The following is an 18,975-nucleotide window of genomic DNA, read 5'->3' as shown; positions in this document are numbered from 1 at the left end:
ATCTCAGAAAATACCTTGTACTTGTACTTTGTATACAAATGGAAAACTTAAATTCAAAGATTAAACGAACAAAATGTATATTCATTAATAGTTGAAGGTTGTATTGTGCCTTCATGAAAAATTCTTTACATTTTTACAATAAAATACACACACTAATACATATATAAGATACTATTTTAAATACTTCAATATTTTAAATACTTAATTGCATATTTTTAATTAAAACATAAATTGGACAAATAATAAATAAAACACCAATCTCAGTTAGTTTTAAATGATAAAATGTTTATTTTATTATCATTATTCAAATGGGAGACAAGCTGATCAACCCCTTGTCATATTCAGACATAATTTCCAGTAACAGTCCATCTAAATGTCTCCATTAATCTAAGACTGATTTCTCATAAGAGAAATATCTTTTTTCTTACATTTTCTACTTTTCCTGTTCCCATTATAAGACATACATATATTTAAGCTCCACAAGAACATGAGCAAAACATGGATTTCTCAATGAAAAACCCGCTTTTTTGCATCTATACAAACAAGGAAGATGAGGTTTGTCACAGTGAGAGTCCATGTTTCTCTTTGTTGTTCTTCAGTTTAAACTGTAAAGACTTGTTTTGTCTGTATCGAGAGAAAAGTTTTTGCTCTTTATCTTGGGCCAAGGTTGGTAGGAGGAATTTTAGCCGTCGATAGGCCCTTCTTGTTGAGATAGGGCTTCACGTTCAAGTTTGTTCCTTTTGGCTGAGCTCTTAAAGTGAAATGCAACTGGAGTAAAAAAACAAATAAAAAAAGGTTAGAAAAAAATATTTAATTGACTATTATACATACATACCACATATGATATTATCAATAAATATTTACCAACATGATATCAAAAGAAATAGAACTTTAAAAACTTGTAAATATCTACTGTAAATATCTACAATATCTACAATATATATATATATATATATATATATATATATATATATATATGTATATATATATATATATATATATATATATATATAGACAAAGATCAATTCAATTGAATAAGAACCCAATAAATACAACATATAAAAGGTTTTTTGGGTCCATAAAGACGTCCTTCATTATTCGTCTCATAATGTTAAAAATTACGCAGTCCAAAAAATAAAAATAATAACGTTTTATACACATTAGAGATGCAGTACTGACATTTTAATGCTTGTTCACCATTCAGCAAATTTCTATTAGTCAGACTATGAATTATCCAACACCTTGTATGTGTCTTAATATAAAACGATAAATAGATCTTATGCTAATCACAGGATACTTTTTAAATAATTTGTTATTTTGACATTGTACCCATTTCTTTAATAAATACTGCTTAATTTAAAAGATGATTTCACAAAAAATTTACCCAAAATGAAAATTTTGTATATCATCCTCCATAGACAGCAACAGTCCTGAGACGTTCAAAGTCCAGAAAAGGAACCAAAACATTGTCAAATCTTTCAGTGTGACTTCAGTGGGTAAACTGTATTCATATTAAAGCTCCAAGAACACTTTTGTGTTGCAAAAACGACTTCGTTCACCAATGTTTTCTCTTGCTCATCAGGTTGTCAGGATGTTTACTACGTGAAGTACAGTGTTGCCTTTAGCGTCTGCAGCGCAACATGCAAACATCATGTTCTACGTAGTAAACACACACCCTGATCTGATGAGGAGCACATTGGTAAACAAAGTCATTCTTACAGGTTATTGGTGCTTTTTAAACTTTTTTTGGTGCACAAAAGTGTTCTTGAAGTGCCATATGATTACAGTTGAACAACTGAAGTCAATCACTAATCTGACAATGTTTTTGGTTCTTTTTTGGATTTTGGAACCATTGGAACCTGTCAATGGAGGATGAGAGAGCTCTCAAATTTCAACTAAAATATTGCGAAGATGAACAAAAGTCTCAAGGGATTGGAAGGGTGAGTTATTAAAAACAGAATTATTTCTAATATAAACAGCTGTATATCCGACAAAGGTAGTCTTTGTAAAAAGTAGTGAATAGTGTTTTTGTTATATTATTTATCACCTGTATTGCTTCAGCTGGTCCCACTGTCACCGTGCTGGTTGAGGGTTGGTAACCTGATGCAGAAGCCGTCACCGTGTAGGTACCCGGCAAAAGCAGGCGGAAATAGTCTCCAAGCGTCCCTAAGACAGCATCAGACACATAAAATAATGAATTCCAATATGGACATAAAAAAAATCAGCTCTTAACATAGAACAACACTTACCACTGGTAATATCGTGGCTTATGCCTGCCACAGAGATCACTGCATTGCTAATTGCGTTGTTGTTCTCATCATAGACCATGCCTTTAATCCCATGGTGCACCTGGAGGACAGGAGTGGGCCATGATATGTCAATTAAGCTTTCGTTACGGTCAGGCACTGCACTCAAAGTGGTAAACCGATTCCATCCATTACTTTAAATGTGCTAGCGAACAGTCTAGAGTTACTTAAACTCACAACGAGACCCCTAAAGGTTCATATCAGTTTCACATTTTAAGTACCTGGGGACAGGTTCATTACCGGCCGGTGTTATGGAGAACCAATTTGTCCTCCTTACTTGTGTTCACTATATACTGGCCTTCTCTCGGCTCTCTTCGTTTGCTAAATGCATTGATGGAAGAGCTTGAACTTCTACTTGTTTCATTACCAGTTAAGAGAGCCGAAACTACAGCAGTAAAGGCCATTTCACATTTCAGGCAACCAACAGTTGGTTAAGTTTTCAGGATTAATGCATTATTGCATTTAGTGACTACTGTGTTGACTTGCTCATTTTCTAGCGGCTGTACAATTGAGCATATTCAAATCACCATGAGTTGGATTTTCTGAGAAATGACATACTCAACTGGAACAATTTGTTTCAAGTGTTACGATCTTATTTCTAGCCAAACAGATCTTATTGATCTATTTTAAAGAATAAAATACTATGCGAGATCAGATTGTGTAAGATTATTATGATTGATTTAAGATTATTTATCTGTTTTCTTTGGTAGTAAAGCATAAATTAAGTTTTTACCTGCAAATTGTGCTTAATTACAATCAGAGACATAATATAAGATCAGCATTGTATTTTAAAGAGTTTTTTTTTTAAGCTGAAATAGTTTGTTTTAAGTTCTTTTAGGGCCATTAAATAAGCTCAGCCACACTTACACTTGTTCTTTAGTGACAAAATACACTTATTAAGTTATTTTGTTGCAATAAGCTTCAGTTTATTTTGAGAAGCAATAAGTTATAATATTGCATTGTAAATACTGTCAAGTCATAATTTGAATAAGGATTTGTGGACAATGTGCATGTTTGTGTGATCTTGATTTAATTCATACAATAATCTTGTTTTAAGTTTAAGACAGAATGACAATACTTTAATTAAGAGGAATTTTCCTGAAGTCTAGTCTTAAGACCATTTCACCCAAAATAAGAAAAGTATACCAGACAAAAAGCTAGTTTTAAGATAGTTAGACTAAATAAACTGCTTGGAATAAGTGTTAAAACTTATTTTAAGACTTTTTTTTTAACTACAGCCCATGTAAGTTTTCTTATTTCAAGAAATCATACAAAGTATAGTCATCTTACTGCACTGACTTGTTTCTAGTCTGTATCTCCTCAAATTATTTATTTATTACTCATAATTTTTTGCAGTGTTTAATGTAGTTGTAATTGTGCAGTTTGGTTGTCGTCGTCTATGAATTTGTCCTAAAGTGTGGTCTCACCTGCTCCATGTAGGATACTAGAGCTTCTCTGTTGGCCAGCCATTCATTAGCGAGAGCTGTCGCTGGAGGAAATTTATCACAGCTGAGCTCCAGAGTGATCTCAAAGCAGTTCGTGTGGAGGTAGTTAAAATCCTGCATCCCTTCAGAGACAGTAAGCGATAATTCTTCTTAATCACACATTAAATTGGTGAATGTTTAGCACAATATTGGCCAGGGTCAGAAAAGAACTATAGGTTTAGAGTGAAAAATGCCACCAAAATGGAAAAATATTCCCTGGATATTTAAAACGTTAAGATATCAATTATAATATATGATGTTTTGTTAGAAGAAATATACATGAAGCTTGGCGTGTACAGTGTGAAATTAATGATTTGTTTTTGTGTCTTTATGGATTTTTTAATCGCTTTCATTTGTGTTTTGATAATTGTGGCTTTGTTAATGCAAACAGCATAAATTTAGCCAAACAAGTGTATTCCTCATACAGTCATAAAGTCTATTGAAGAATCTAACTAAGGATCTGAAAATCTTTGTAGCAAACCTATGTGTGTGTTGTTTCAAGGAAACAACCATTCATTTGTGTTGTGTTTATTTTTCATTTGTTTATATTCATTTATTCTTCATTTAATTATTTTATTTAATCATATTATTATTATTATTATTAGTCATTTATATAATTAGCATTATATCATTTTATTGATCATTAGTTAATGATTTGATTATGATTTGATTACTATTTGTCATAATTTTATATTTTATTATTACTATTTTCCTATAATTATTGTTTTATTATTATTTAATTTTTTCATATTGTTATAATCTTTTGACTGTGTGGATTCAAGCGACACTTGTTTTCATGAGTAAGAGAAAAGTAAATGTCTCCATTTCAAGGTCTTTAATGTCTCTGGACAATGTTGTGAAGCAGTAATTTTCCATTGTTGTTGCTTGTGGTGTAATAACACTTGTTGGATTTATCCTGGTCAGACGAAGTCTGAGAATTGAATCATACGTAACTAAGGTTATTCAATAAACTCTGCTCTTTCTTTATCATCATTACTTCGTCTCTGCTTCAGCTCCTTTCTGGCTTTCTTAGTAAACTCTTATATTAATAGTAGATTGTTAATTTTGTTGATTACTGGTTAACAAGTTTGTGTATTGGAAACTCTGCTGACTTGTTGTCTAGATAACTGGAGAAACGGACATTTCCTGACAGGATCTGGCATCCGGGGCTAGATCTTATTTATCTGGTGCGGAGAGTGTGATCTAATATTATGTTTATTGGTTTTAATTTTTAATTTGGTTGGATTTGGCTTTAAAAAGGTTTAATTATTTTTTGAAAATATAAACTGTTAGGCACTTTTTTTTAGGTTTGGCCTGTGGTTTTTGTCAGAAGGGCATTGCCAAATAAATTAAAATTATGTAATTATAATTATGAGTAATAAGGGAAAAATAATAATGCTTACAAGTTATATATAAAATTCAAATTTATCTAAGAGTGATAATAAAAAATGTGGTTCACATTTATGAAAAAAAAACTCATTTTTATAATTTTTTTAGACAAAAAGAACAGTGATATGCATACTAGCTAAGTGTAGTTTAAAGGGTTAAAATCCTTGTGTGAATGTGTGAATTTGTAGTTATCATCAGAAATTATGCTGGTATGGAGTTCTATGTTAATATATTTTATTTTTTTTAATGTTTTTGAATATATGTTATTTGTTTTTGAAGTACCCAAATGCAACTTTTTTAATTTGAGCCCCAGTTAAATTTTATTAACAAAAAAGTGACCCATTAAAAAAAAGCAATAAGCTTGAATGAATTGCTCGTTAAAGAAGTTAATTTCTGACATAGGCGGTGGCATGCTTACAAGTGAAAATCTCTAAACTATCACACAATCTCATTTCTTTAAAGATAAAAGTGCTCGTAATTTCCAAATTTCAGCTAAATTACAAGGCTTCTAGATGAGACAAAACCGCAAGCCTTGTTGAAGTAATTGAATGAGAGCCGTGGTATGTAAAATACAACCCACCCTTAGACAGAGAGTACCAGCTGGCTCCGTTTGTGATTCCTTCATCAAAGTAATCGCCACAGTTCCAGCCCTTGTGCATCCAGCTGTGGGCATAAGAGTATGTCTTTGCCAGCTACAAACACACACATACAACACACAACACATAAATCTGTAAATAATCACAAGGGAATTTAGGGAAGAAGCAACTGCCAACTCTCTTTATTAGTTGATTCGTGTGATTTCTGTAAAAACTATTTTGCTGGGGTAAAAGACGTACAGAATATATTCATTCATTCATTCATTCATTCATTTATTTTCATTTGACTTAGTCTCTTTATTTATAAGGGGTTGCTACAGCGGAATGAACTGCCAACTTATCCAGCATATGTTTTATGCAGCGGATGCCTTTCCAGCTGCAACCCAGTACCGGGAAACTCCCATACACTCTCAATTTCATACACACATACACTACTGACAATTTAGCTTATTCAATTCACCTTTACCGCATGTCTTTGGACTGTAAGGGAAACTGGAGCACCCGAAGAAAACCCACATGAACACATGGAGAACATGCAAAATCCACACAGAAATGCCAATTGACCCGGCCAGAGCTTGAACCAGCAACTTTCTTGCTGTGAGGTGACAGTGCTAACTATTGAGCCACCGCACCCACCAGATTAAGTGTACAGTATATTTAACCAACAAAAGCTGATTTTCTTGTTTAGGTTGTCTTAACTGACTTATGGTTGGTTTCAGAGAAGTTGTGTGCTATTGGCTAAGCTAGAAGACCGTCTCAAACCAAAGCAACCAGCTAAGAAAATGTACTTAGGTTGGTTTGAGTATTTTTTTTCTTTCAATAGATTAACATCACCAATCAGACTTACAAAATTAATGATTGATTTCAAACAGATTTCTCAAATGCTTCGCCAATCTGCCATTGGTCAAATTAAAATCTATCCTGCCCCCAAACACTATTGGTTGAATCAATGTTGTCTGTGTAATGGCTTGATCACAGAATCATAGTGTTTACATTATTTGGGGAAATAAACTTACAAGTGGCTTGCTTAAAGAGACAGTTCACCCACTAATAAAAATTACCTCATCATTTATTCTCCCTAATGTGGTTTTAAACCAAAACAATGTAAACATTGTGATTCCGTGGCACTATCAAGCCATTACATTGGTAACACAGAGTCAACTAATGCTGCAAGTTTGGGGGCATGATCAGTTCCCTCAAACAAAATTGCCATCATTTACTCACCCATAACTTGTTCAAAACCTATTTGAGTTTCTTTCTTCTGTTGAAAATGAAAGAAGTGTTTTGAAAAATGAAAAAAGATTTTTGCTGGCTCCCATCTACTTCCATTGTAGAAAAAAAACTATGGAAGTCATATTCTTTTGTGTTCAACAGAAGAAAGTAACTCAAATAGATTTTGAACAGGTCAGGGTAAATAATTGCAGTTTGTTTTTATTTTTTTGGAATGAACTGTCCAAACCCCCAAACTCACACCATTGGTTGAATCCTTATGTGCCACAGAATCACTATGTTTACATTATTTTGGGGAAATGGCTTTCTTACAATTGTTTCTAAACGTGTACTTTTTTTTAAAGCAGAAAAGTATTTACTTAACCATCCTTAGTTGCCATACCAGTCTAATCTTATTGACCAATATTTGGTTGATTTCTGAAGGATTTTAGACTGTTGGCTAGACAGGATTACATTTTTTTTTTCAGTAGAGAAGCTGTTGCTTTTTTCCCATGACCATTCAGTACTGCAGAAATAATGCCTGATTTCAAACAGGTTTCTTAAAACCCTCCACCTGTCTGCCCTTGGTCAGACTAACAAATAACCATGGCCCCCAAACTTAAACCATTGGTTGTATCTTCAATCTTGGTTGATAGCTACATGCAATGTTTTGTTAGTGTCACAGATTTCAGAAAAAAACTTATCAGTGGTTTATTATCTGGACAACAAGGTAAAGTATAAGCATAAAATTACACCAACAACTTACCTTTCTGAATACTTTATCATCAGTAGTGGCTGAATATGTAGTTTTGCCTCTTATCCGGGGCTCCCGTGACTTATCGAAGGGGTAATTAGCCACTACAGCTCCACCGTGAAGATTAGCAGACAGAACAAAGTTATAATTCTGCATCCATTTGATCACAGCCAAAGTCTCTGGCTCCACCTGAATAAACCAAGAGCAAACAAAAAAATCATTTAAAAAAATACATACTGTGTACATTATTTCATCCTTTGTTTTACGTTTTTGTGCCATGATACTCCCAAAAGCAGCCTCTTTGGAATATTCCTTCAGTAGTGTTATCTGAGAGATCTGACATGTGGTAATGCATCCCGCTAGAGGTGAAGGTATAATAAACCTCCACCTGACCTTAAAATCAGTCTGTCCGCCTCCTTCGAGATGGCTGCTGGGCTATTGATCACATCCATGCCCTGTTTTGAGGAGACTTTGTATTTATTATGCATGGTTCTGTATATATAAACATTCAAGCGTCCCTTTGGCCCCGGCTGTCATTGAAGAGTCAGGTTTCACGCTGTGAAGGCACACAGATGTTTTCGCTCTGCTTAGGCTTGTGTAGTGCTAAGGGTCAGGGGGTCACGCGCACAGTTTGATATGAGAATGACAACTCCTGACTCACATTGACGTTACTGGAACATGTCTTACTCCTCCGGCTGCACTTCTTTCTTTGTTGTTATCCTGAGGGATGTCTGGCAGCCAGTGGATGTACTTCTCTAAAGCTGGAAATCTCATTTTAGACTGAGGAAAATAGAGAGTTGTTCCTGGAAAGAGCTGCTTGAATGAGTTGAGTCCAAAAATCTGGAATTCTTTCATTTATTGTGTTAAATAAAGAAGTAATGTGCACTATTCTGTAGTATTTCTGGATCCATTTCAGATAAGCATATTTGTGAGCATGCAAGCTATACTTTTGATAAAAAGTCAGGTGTTTTTGATTCCATCGAAGCACAAGATGTTCTTTGTAGAAAATCCAAATGATGGATTGCATGGATCCTTGCAGATAAGACTGACTTTATATTACTCAGCAAGTTGTGAAAGGCTAACAAAAATATCCTGAGCATGCAATGATGACTAACAGCAGTACTGGCTAAAAAAAAAGTTCATTTACACAGACCCAGCCTGTTTTGTGAAAGGTGGGCCTGTTGGTGGTTGATAGAGAGCAGAGCGGCAGTATGAGAGTTGGGAGGGTTACCGACAGACTAATAGAGAGCTTAAGTGTGCTGTCCAACTGTAAAAACAAAAACGTTTTTCTTCGCAATGCAGGAAATTGGCACTATCCTGAATTTTACTGAAGAATGCAACAGGAATTATGTATATGAGATTAATTAAAAAGTTACACAATGGAAACTTACACAGAGCCTTTACTTATGTACAGATCCATCACCATGGCATGCTGGTATCATTATTATATATTCTGGATAATTTAAGCCTTGTTATTACACTTTTTTCCTCTAAAATCAGTTTGATTATCACTTGATTATCTGGGAACGCATATAATGATAGGTGGGGATGGGAATCTTAAATAAATTACTGTATAATAACACCAATGCCAGTCCCTCTTAATTGTTCAATTTCCTTAACTGCCCTATTAATGATTCTTTTACTACATTAGGTCAGACCTTTTTGGGGTAAATTAAATGATTTTAGTAATAAAATAATGTAATCTAATTGTTGAAAAGGTACCCAGCAAGCATTTTTTGTTTTTCAAAGATGTTTAATAGATGTCTAATAGACGTCTAAACATAGTCATCTTGGCTAAAACAAGGCTAAATTTTAAATTAAGTCAGTGAAAATCAAATAGACGTCTAAGAAAAGACCAAAACTAGTCATCAAATAAACAGAAATGAATGACTACACATATAAAGTCTGTCTAATCTGTCTATTTGACGAAGTAGTCTAGTTTTAGGCTATTCTTCGATGGCTATTATATTTTCACTGACAGCACAGGTTTAGCCTTGTTTTAGCCAAGCTGTCTACGTTTAGATGTCTATTAAACAAAAAATTGTTTGCTGGGTATGTTTACGTCAACCTTTCTATCATTTTGTGAATCAGACTAAACAGGTTATGCTGAATGTTTTCAACTTACTAAATAAAGTACTCTCATAAATTAATTTAGTACTTAATTTGTTTATTTAATTGCTCAAAAATATAGTAAAACCAGTTATATAGCCATTTTGCTTTGGCAGTTTAAAATTCCAAAACAATTCATATACATTTTTTATCTGCCATTACTGCAATGTTAAGTTTTATATGATCTTCAACTTAATACCGTTTTAATATGTTGATTTTCTTTTCAAGAAATCTTTCTCAAAATTGTCAATGTTGAAAACAGTTGCTTAATATTTTTGTGGAAACATTTGGCCAGGATGCCTGCTCTTTCAAAAAAGCAGCATTTATTTGAAACAGAAATCATTGGAAATATTTTACAGCCACATTCTGAACTAACATTCTTGCTGACTAAAAGTAAAATACCTAAAAACTAACTAACTCGAAGAAGATTTCCTAGTGAAATAAGGCAGATCTCAGAGCCATACTCATCAATAATTTAATCTGCATGGACCAATGTCATCTCAAAGGTCTTTATTAGAAAGAACTTTGGCAAGATGTTTTGACCTTCGATTTTTCAATGCCACACCAGTTATTACTTGAAATAAATATATTTTAGCTCTTTCACAAACTCAGTAACAAACCTAATGACTAGTCTCTTATTTTAAACAGACACTGTATATCTTACCAGTATTAGCAACATTGACTGATGCCCACCTGTAGTTCCCAGTTATCCGGCAGTGGCAGATGGTGGTTTTGTCCGTTGTGCTTCTCATAGTAGTACATCAGAGCATTCAGGTCTGGGAAGTTGCGGTTCAGGTCTACTTCCTTTGAGTTTCCACGTCCGACTAAGTAGCCGTTGAACTCTGGACCCTGTAAAATCAGATGAAGAGGCCATAACTTTCCATCCCTTAAGTAACCCTTAAGAAGACCTGTTACCTTTTAACATTCTCAGTATGTCAGGTGTGAAACTTACACCTCAAGTGGTTGGTTGTGCTTGTGTGAGTTGTGTAAGCGAGTTCAAACATGTTAAATAAACCCTGTCTGATGCTGAGGTGGTTTCCTCTGCTACTTCTTGTCTGGTCCAGCGAGACGCTTGATAACTGGGTGTGTGTGGCCACTTTCAACCACCATTTACTGCCGGACATATAATTAGTCTGAAAGATCAAGAAAGAGTCTGCATTACTGTAATTTTGCATTTTAGATGTGTGAATGTTGTAGGTGTGTGGATGCTTTGCCCAAAATGCTATTTCTGTGCGCATTGTTTTATATTTGGATGTGTAATTAGTCTCAGAAGAAAGCCAGCAATGCATTATGGGATACGGCTGATTCCTACATAACAAACTGGTGGCCACTAGAGATTTTCAACACTCCCACACCAAAGCTGCCACAGAGAAATAAAAAAGTGTTTACATATGCATGGTCGTGTTCGTAACATGGTCTGTTGGTTACGTGTTGTGTGTGTGCATGTGTGAAGGCTCAGAGGTCGAGCACATTTAGTTGAGGTTTCCTGTCACAGACAGATTTTTTGGGTTCCCTGAATCTTCTCACTATATTATTTGTTAAAGATCTTAACTATTTGCAATTTTGCATGAAGAAATGTGACAATCTAGCTTTGCTTTTGAAGTCTGAGATGCTCCTTTTATACCCAAACATGAAATCCTCATACAAGTTTACCTTCTTATTGTAAACTGTTGATTGATTAATTTTGGACATGTTGCTGCTAGGCATGGAACGATAAGTGTTTTCAAGGTGGTTTGGAAAAGTCAAGGCTTTAAAGCCGTCAAAATTTTCCGTTTTACCTTTCTTACAGTATATGTAAGTTTTTTTTTTAATGTTTTTTTTATCTCCAACGACAATGTCTTAATGACAGTATCTCCAACAGAAAAGATATCCAAAGATGCTGTTTTAAATTATAAAGAAGTCTGTGTTTTTGAAACCAATGAAGACAGCATAAGTCATTAGCTATGTTTCCATCCACATATTTTTATGCGCATTTTGGATTCAATTCAATTTAATTCACCTTTATTTGTATAGCACTTATACAATGTAGATTGTGTCAAAGCAGCTTCACATAAAAGGTCATAGTAAATAGGAACAGTGTAGTTCAGTTTGTAGTGTTTAAGTTCAGTTCAGTTTAGCTCAGTTCAGTGTGGTTTAATAATCACTACTGAGAGTCCAAACACTGAAGAGCAAATCCAACGATGCGCAGCTCTATAGATCCCGAACCATGCAAACTAGTGGTGACAGCGGAGAGGGAAAAAAACTTCACTAATTGGCGAAAGTGAAGAAAAAAAACCTTGAGAGAAACCAGACTCAGTTGGGCACGACCATTTTAATTTCTCCGATGGCCAAACGTCTTGTGCAGAGCTGCAGTCTCTGCGGCGGAGGCTGGAAGCTGGCCTCAGCGAAGACTCGTCTGTCTCTGGAGTGTCACAGGAATCATATGCGCATAAAAAAAACGGTTGATGGAAACGCAAAGATGCGCGTAAACTTTGAAAATGCGCATAAAAACCGTATGCGCATAACTGAGTAGGATAAACGTTTTATTCAATAAGAAAAGATGCGCATAAACTATGATGGAACCATTTTTACTGAACAAATTCCAGCATTCGCATTAAAAAAGGTCATGTGATTTTGTTATGAGAGATAATGTGTTAATAAAAATGTGTGTAAATGGACAAATCAGCAGCTGAACACATTGTAAAACATCTAAAATGTTGTTTTGGTCATTCTAAAACCCTTAACCATTTCATTATTAGTGTTATTATATTATTAATTATCTCCAGAACTGTCAATAGCATCTGCGCTCTGTGTCTCATGCCTTCAAACGCCACCACGCGTTTTTTGCATGTCGCCATTGTCTTCTGAGATGCAAGTCATTTATTAAATGAAGAAAAGACTTGCGCACTTTCTCCTACCACAGCAAATTCCATTTTTACTGTTAATATTTGCCGCCAGTTAATTAGGAAGTGGCGATGTAGGTTTTTTGGACTTGTTGGATAGAAATGCTGCTTATTCGCACATCTTTTATTTGATATTCCCGTTTTGCGCATAAATTTTATTTGCATTTTTTGGATGGAAACATAGCTAATGATTCATTTGAATTATTTAGCCTGACATGTTTACTGTTCCAAAATATTTTAAATGTTTCTCAAAATAAAATATATTGGCTGCATCTGAAATTGCCTATTACTTAGTAGGTACTGCATTTGAATATGAATTTACTACTCGACCAATAGAAAAATACGTTCTATACAGTATGAATGTGAGTAGTATGAATAAAGCTCGGGCGTACTACATCCGCCAAATTATCATGACCACGTGACACACCCGCTTCACTACCATTCATAAATTCTCTCATGGTGCATCATGGGCTAGCGCAGCATCCATCAGATGCACACTCCAGAATCTCACCAGAAGTAATAGGTCATCCGGGTACTTTTCGCCTACTGTTTTTCAAATACTTAGAATTCGGTCATACTACTCGGCTCGCATACTGTTTTTAACAAACTATATAGTATTGAAGTATGCAATTTCGGATGCAGCCATTGTGTTCAAAGCGGAAAAAAAGTTATTGTTTTTCTCAGACAGTTAAAAAGAATATATTTCAGAGCAGTAGTCACAATACCGTGAAACGTTTTTATCCAAGAATCTTGAGAATCGTTATTTTTACCATTGTTAACATTAGAATCTTACATTTTACAAATTGTTTCAACTTTTTCACCTTTTTGAGAGAGGAAAAGTCAGAATTGCATGTTATAAACTCAGAATAGAGTAAAAAAAATCTCTCACAATTTTAAAATTCTGACTTTTTCTTTCTCAACAAGTAAAAAAAAGTTGGAACAATTTGTAAAATACAATCAAAATCGACAAATTAAAGATTTTCAGTTTTGAAAATGGTCAGATATGCTCAATACAAACTCTAAATTGCTAGCAATAGATTGCAAATTTAGAGGAAAAAAAGTAGTAATGGCAAGATTTAAACTTTGAATTCTGACTTTTTTTGGAAGTTTTGGTAAAATTTCTTGTGATTCTGAGTTTATATTTTTAAGATTTTTGATATATTCTGTAAACAGTACTAGGGTTGTAGAATACTTATTTGAAATTGTAGATTAGTTACTAAGGGATGTATACCTGCCTGGCTGCCACCTCATATCCATCCGGGTTCATGGAAGGAAGGATGTGGATTCGTGTGTCGTGGATGAGCCTCGTTATTCGCTCGTTTCCTGCCCGGTATTCCTCACACAGGAACTGGGATAAGTAGATGAGCAGCTCCCTTCCGAGCACCTCATTCCCGTGCATGTTCCCGACGTACTTGAACTCCGGCTCCACTGAAAAACACAGGTCAGGTGACCATCAGTCAGGAAGTTGTGAGGTCATAGGGTCACATCCGTGAATAGCATGCTAGCAACAACCACTATGCATGCAGATGAAAATTCAGAAGACGCCATTGCACAAGTTCAAACCCATTATGAGGTTTAAAAACCTGTCAAGAGATTCTGTCATCATTTACATCATTACTTCATGGCGATCCAAATCTGCATGACTTTTGTTTTGTGGAAGACAACAGGAGAAAGGTTTTTTTTTTTAAAGGCAATAAATGTGTATGGAGATATGGAAACATGTATTTTCCATGGAATGAAAATATATATATATATAAAGTTCAGATGCAAAAACCTCTAAGTGGCATCTGAAATTTCCATTGAAAATGTACATTTTTGTCAGCCTGCTTTGTTTATGTTGAGATATTTCACTTTAAAGACCAGGAAAAGGACTTATTTTTGTGATAAAAAAAATTATTACTGAACATACACACAGAAGCCTGATAAAAATGCTCATTTTATAGCAAAATTTCAGTTGGCATTTAGAGGTTTTTGCATCTAAACTCATATACATATATAAAATCTCACAGTTCTGACTTCCCTTTGTAGAATTTGCATCCTTATATCTTACAGTTTTCAATTTTTTAAAAGTTCTGAAATGCAGGATATATAGAAATCTTGCAGATTACAAGATAAACTATTTTTAACTTCCAACTGTGAGGGAAAAAAGCAAGATTTAAAAAAGCAACTTAAAATTCTAAGACGATGTCAGTTAATTTCTCGTGATTCAGAGTTTCTATTTCCCTAACTCTGATGTATATTTGTGATATATTCTGTAAAGTTGAAATTATTACAAAGCAAAAGAAATGCTACCATAAATGGTCTCCAAAAAGCAGCAAAAAGTAAACCAATACATTACATTCCAATTATTCTGATGCCTTATAATATAATTGTAAGAAGAAATGAATTGATGACGGAATTTAGGTGAACTGTCCAAATATTTGACATATTCATTTGAATGTCCATATTGTTATCATGTTGTTAGAATTTAGGATGTGTGATTAAATGATCTCTCAAAAGAATTCTAGTATCAAATATGAATGAATTAATATTCATCATTTTCATCCCATCCCAAAGGCTTTTTGACTGTTTAACAGCGCAGCAGGCCGCTCTCATCGAAATTCCTGTCTCACAGCCAGTTGTCAGCTCATTATTCACAATTATCTCTTCTAACAAGTACCAGCAGATTTCCGTTTGTTCTTTTTTTGGTGCAGAAGTGAGTGACAGTGAGATCGCAAATCTAATTAGCCATTGTGTTCAGGCAGACTTATCATAGTCTTCCCATTAATCACCATATAATTAAATTACCAGTGCTGTGGCACTGCTCGAAGAGTAACCAAAGAATGTCCTCAACATTAATGCATGAAGTGCAAACATTGTTTACAATCTAAAGGGTCAGGTCACTCTGACTTTGCCCACTCTGCTGTACCGGTTCCTGTTTTTGTACTCTGTGTGGAACATGTATACATCCTGCAATTCTCTCTGAGGCTTTACCTTTGTACACATATTGCCAAGAGAAGCAGATCTTATTTATCTGATGGCAAAGATTTAGTTGCTTTCATAAGCTGATTTATTAACTTTTTTGTTGATATATCTTAGCTGCTTCCAGTAGCTGAGAGCTGAATGTGTTTTGAATTTGAGTGAACAAAGGAACAAGGTCTGCAGACTGAAATAAACAAGGAAATTTTACTGCTCAGCAGTTGTTCTGTCACATTTTGTAATATCAAATAGAACCATTGGTTACACTGTATTGACATCAGATGTTTTTCTAAAATTCCTTGGAAATCTAGACAGTTTTAAAAAAATATGGATGGCATAGAACAGATTAGTTGGTTTCTTTAAGACTTTTGATTGCAAACATTGGTTTTTTGCCCAGTCTGGGCTCAATTTGACAGATTATTCTCCTTTCTTTTCTCACGTGCAAGATTAATGAGGTCTTGTTTTCAGTGCAGTCAGAAACATCCATTTGTTCTCTGGTTCCAAGAGTAACAACTGAGCGATTAAAGATACACATTTTCTTTCCTCTGGGAATGTTCTTGATTTAGATCAATGATAAGACTGATGTTTGCAACACTCACCACCACATCTCCAGGCATACACTCCCCCTTAAACCCATTACTGTCCATTTCTAAATGCAATTTACAGACTGTTTGAGAAGCAACAAGATAAATCAAGTTGCCACTAAACATTGGCCAGCCAAAGCTTTATTTAAACAATTCTTTTAAGCGCAGTTCTCCGAAAACAGCCTAAATTATGCAATCAGACCCAAATGATTACCTCTGGCAGCCCTGCAGACTCAACTCAAGTTATATGGGTGAGGAATTTAATGCCTTGGTAAAAGAGTAAACACAAGACTCACATGCTTCATGGATGCCAGGATTATCACTGAACTCCAGGACATATAGGTGCCGTCCCTCTGTGCTGCGACCGATGCTGTAGATGCGAGTGATGTAGGGGCATTCGCTCTGGACAGCAAAAAGAGCCCTTACCATCTCCTCATAGCCATGGTGCTGGAAGTCAGACGCCCTGGTCAGCGAAGCCTCGAGCCCCAGAAGCAGCGCCCCAATCCAGATGAGAGAGCCGCCTGACAGCATGGTCCCAGACTGCTCCGCAAAAACAGAGCGCCACTTCTTTTCCTTACTCTCTCTCCTTCTCGATCCTGCTCTCCCCGTTTGCCTCCTCCCTCTGGACCTCCTCTCACTCCCACTTAGAAGAGCAAGTAAGGACGGCCCCTCCTTTCTCTCTCAATCTCTCTCTCTCTCTCTCTCTCTCTCTCCACTACCATTTGTGCATGTTTACTCAATTGGCATTGTTGGAGAAGTGAGAGTTGACATCACAAATGACACCTCAACTTTGGCTTTATGTTCCTCACACACTAAACCCCCACCTTTCTTCTGTTTTTCTAGTTTAACATTTCTTTCTTGACCTTTGATTTGTCTCTTTGAGGCATGATTGCTGATGATTTAAGAAAAGGGTAATAAAAGCAAACAGGAAAGGGGCGAAATGGAGATTTTATTTGGAGGGAAAGGGATGTGATTAGCATTTACTTAGCCACTTTCGCTCCAACACTAGCTCATTCATTAACTCAGAGTAAACACACACTCGGAACCTAAGAGGTTGAAGTTTCTACGGGGCATTCTGGGAAAACAGACCATGGGGGACCAAAGGTTTGGAATGAGCACTGTGGAGCTGGCTCTGTGAGGCCCTCCTCCCGTCACCTCCACTATAAACCCCAGGAGCTGCTGTCAGTCATACTCACTATAACCTGCAAGCAAGTCAGACAGTTGTTGCTTTGGTACTGAACTTATGCCTGTTTTCAATAGCACTAGTGATGGAAACGTAACACCGTTTCAATGGCCAAACAAGCAGGGTGTTTAGTTAATTGCCCATGTGCTTGAGTCATTACTGACTAGCCCTCACTGTTGCCATATTAGCCATTTGGCTTAAGAGTAAACATTAAATCAAAATATTTGGAAAAGTGCATGGATTCTTATTAATTGGTGTGCATGTCACCCATATGCACTAGTGATATGTCACCCAAAAATGTTAATTATATTATTTATTATACACTCTTAATTTAAATATTTTGGACGAAATCTGAAAGCGATGAGGATGAGATCCTCTATAAATGATCATGTGACATTCAATGTGACCAAAAACATTTCATGTGACTTCAGTGGTTCAACTGAAATTTGGAATATTCATTCATTTATTAATTTTCTTTTCAGCTCAGTATCTTTATTAGTCAGGGGTCGCCACAGCAGAATAAACCACCAACTTATCCAGCACTTGTTTTATGCAGTGGATGGCCTTTCAGCCGCAACCCAACACTGGGAAACACACATACACTAAGGCCGATTTAGCTCATTCAATTCACTTATACCAGAGCACCCGGAGGAAACCCATGTGGGAGAACATGCAAACTCCACACAGAAATGTCAACTGACCCAGCCGGGGCTAGGAACCCTCTTGTTGTGAGGCGTTTGTGCTACTCACTGCACCACTGTGTTACTCCAAATATAGAACATACATTTTTAATTTCAGGTGTATGTGTTGTGTGATGTCACTGATTTGATAATTATTTGAGATGTGATAAATTTCAAGAAGTGGTTCTGTATATTCAACATACCTTCATTCATGCTCATTCATGTTTAATATTACTATACAGGGGCCATTCTAGACATTTAAAGGGCATAGGCAATATTTGTGCAGTGTTTTTCCAGTTCCAGTCATTTTTAACAACAAAATTACTTATCTTTATTGCCCTCTTGTGGAGAAAAGGGAACAGTCTTACAGTTTATCCTTGAAGTTACTACTGGACAGTTCAAAGGTGACCTCCGCAATAGTTACAAATGATTAGATGTCATCAAGTACCAAAAGACTAATAATAGTCCCTGCAAATAGGGTTTAAGTGAAAGATTAAAGAGAAGGCCAGAATGAACAGTTAATGTATTTATAAAACTGTATACTTATTTGTTAAATAAAATGAGTGCATTCATGAAAACTAATGACATAAATAAGGGGATTTAGAATACAGACAGTAGTAGTCTGAAACGAAAATTGTTTAGCCTGTTTGCTCTTTGATTCTGTTGTACATTTCTTTACTGTATAGTTTGTTAGTCTGTAATTTTATGTGCAAATTCAAAATGAATGGATGGATGGATAGATACAATAGATAAATAGATAGATAAATAGACAGACAGATGATAGATAGATAGATAGATAGATAGATAGATAGATAGATAGATAGAGTCACTTATAGTGTTT

The 18,975-nt window shown here is 35.3% G+C and overlaps 1 protein-coding gene across 1 annotated transcript; it reads right to left on the bottom strand.

Moving 5' to 3' along the window:
* Nucleotides 1-268: 268 nt before the first annotated feature.
* cpn1 (carboxypeptidase N, polypeptide 1) lies at nt 269-16,901 on the bottom strand. The gene is made up of 9 exons (XM_056469778.1): nt 16,568-16,901; nt 13,961-14,157; nt 10,541-10,696; nt 7,751-7,927; nt 5,760-5,871; nt 3,734-3,873; nt 2,250-2,349; nt 2,048-2,166; nt 269-768 (listed from the first exon to the last, which is right to left on the bottom strand). The coding sequence occupies exons 1-9, from the start codon at nt 16,800-16,802 to the stop codon at nt 652-654; spliced, it is 1,353 nt and encodes a 450-aa protein (XP_056325753.1). The 5' UTR covers nt 16,803-16,901; the 3' UTR covers nt 269-651.
* Nucleotides 16,902-18,975: the final 2,074 nt, after the last annotated feature.

This window comes from Danio aesculapii, chromosome 12, assembly GCF_903798145.1.
Source record: "Danio aesculapii chromosome 12, fDanAes4.1, whole genome shotgun sequence".
Taxonomy (NCBI): Eukaryota; Metazoa; Chordata; class Actinopteri; order Cypriniformes; family Danionidae; genus Danio; species Danio aesculapii.
Note: the sequence above shows the minus strand (reverse complement) of the source record. Positions and strands in the feature narration are given on the sequence as shown.

Coding starts and splice junctions, on each gene's coding strand:
- cpn1 (XM_056469778.1), bottom strand. CDS start 16,802: ATGCTGTCAGGCGGCTCTCTCATCTGGATTGGGGCGCTGCTTCTGGGG. Junction 3,874..5,759: donor CTGGTACTCTCTGTCTAAGG/GTGGGTTGTATT, acceptor CTGTCTCTGAAG/GGATGCAGGATTTTAACTAC. Junction 2,167..2,249: donor AAGCCACGATATTACCAGTG/GTAAGTGTTGTT, acceptor ATGCTGTCTTAG/GGACGCTTGGAGACTATTTC.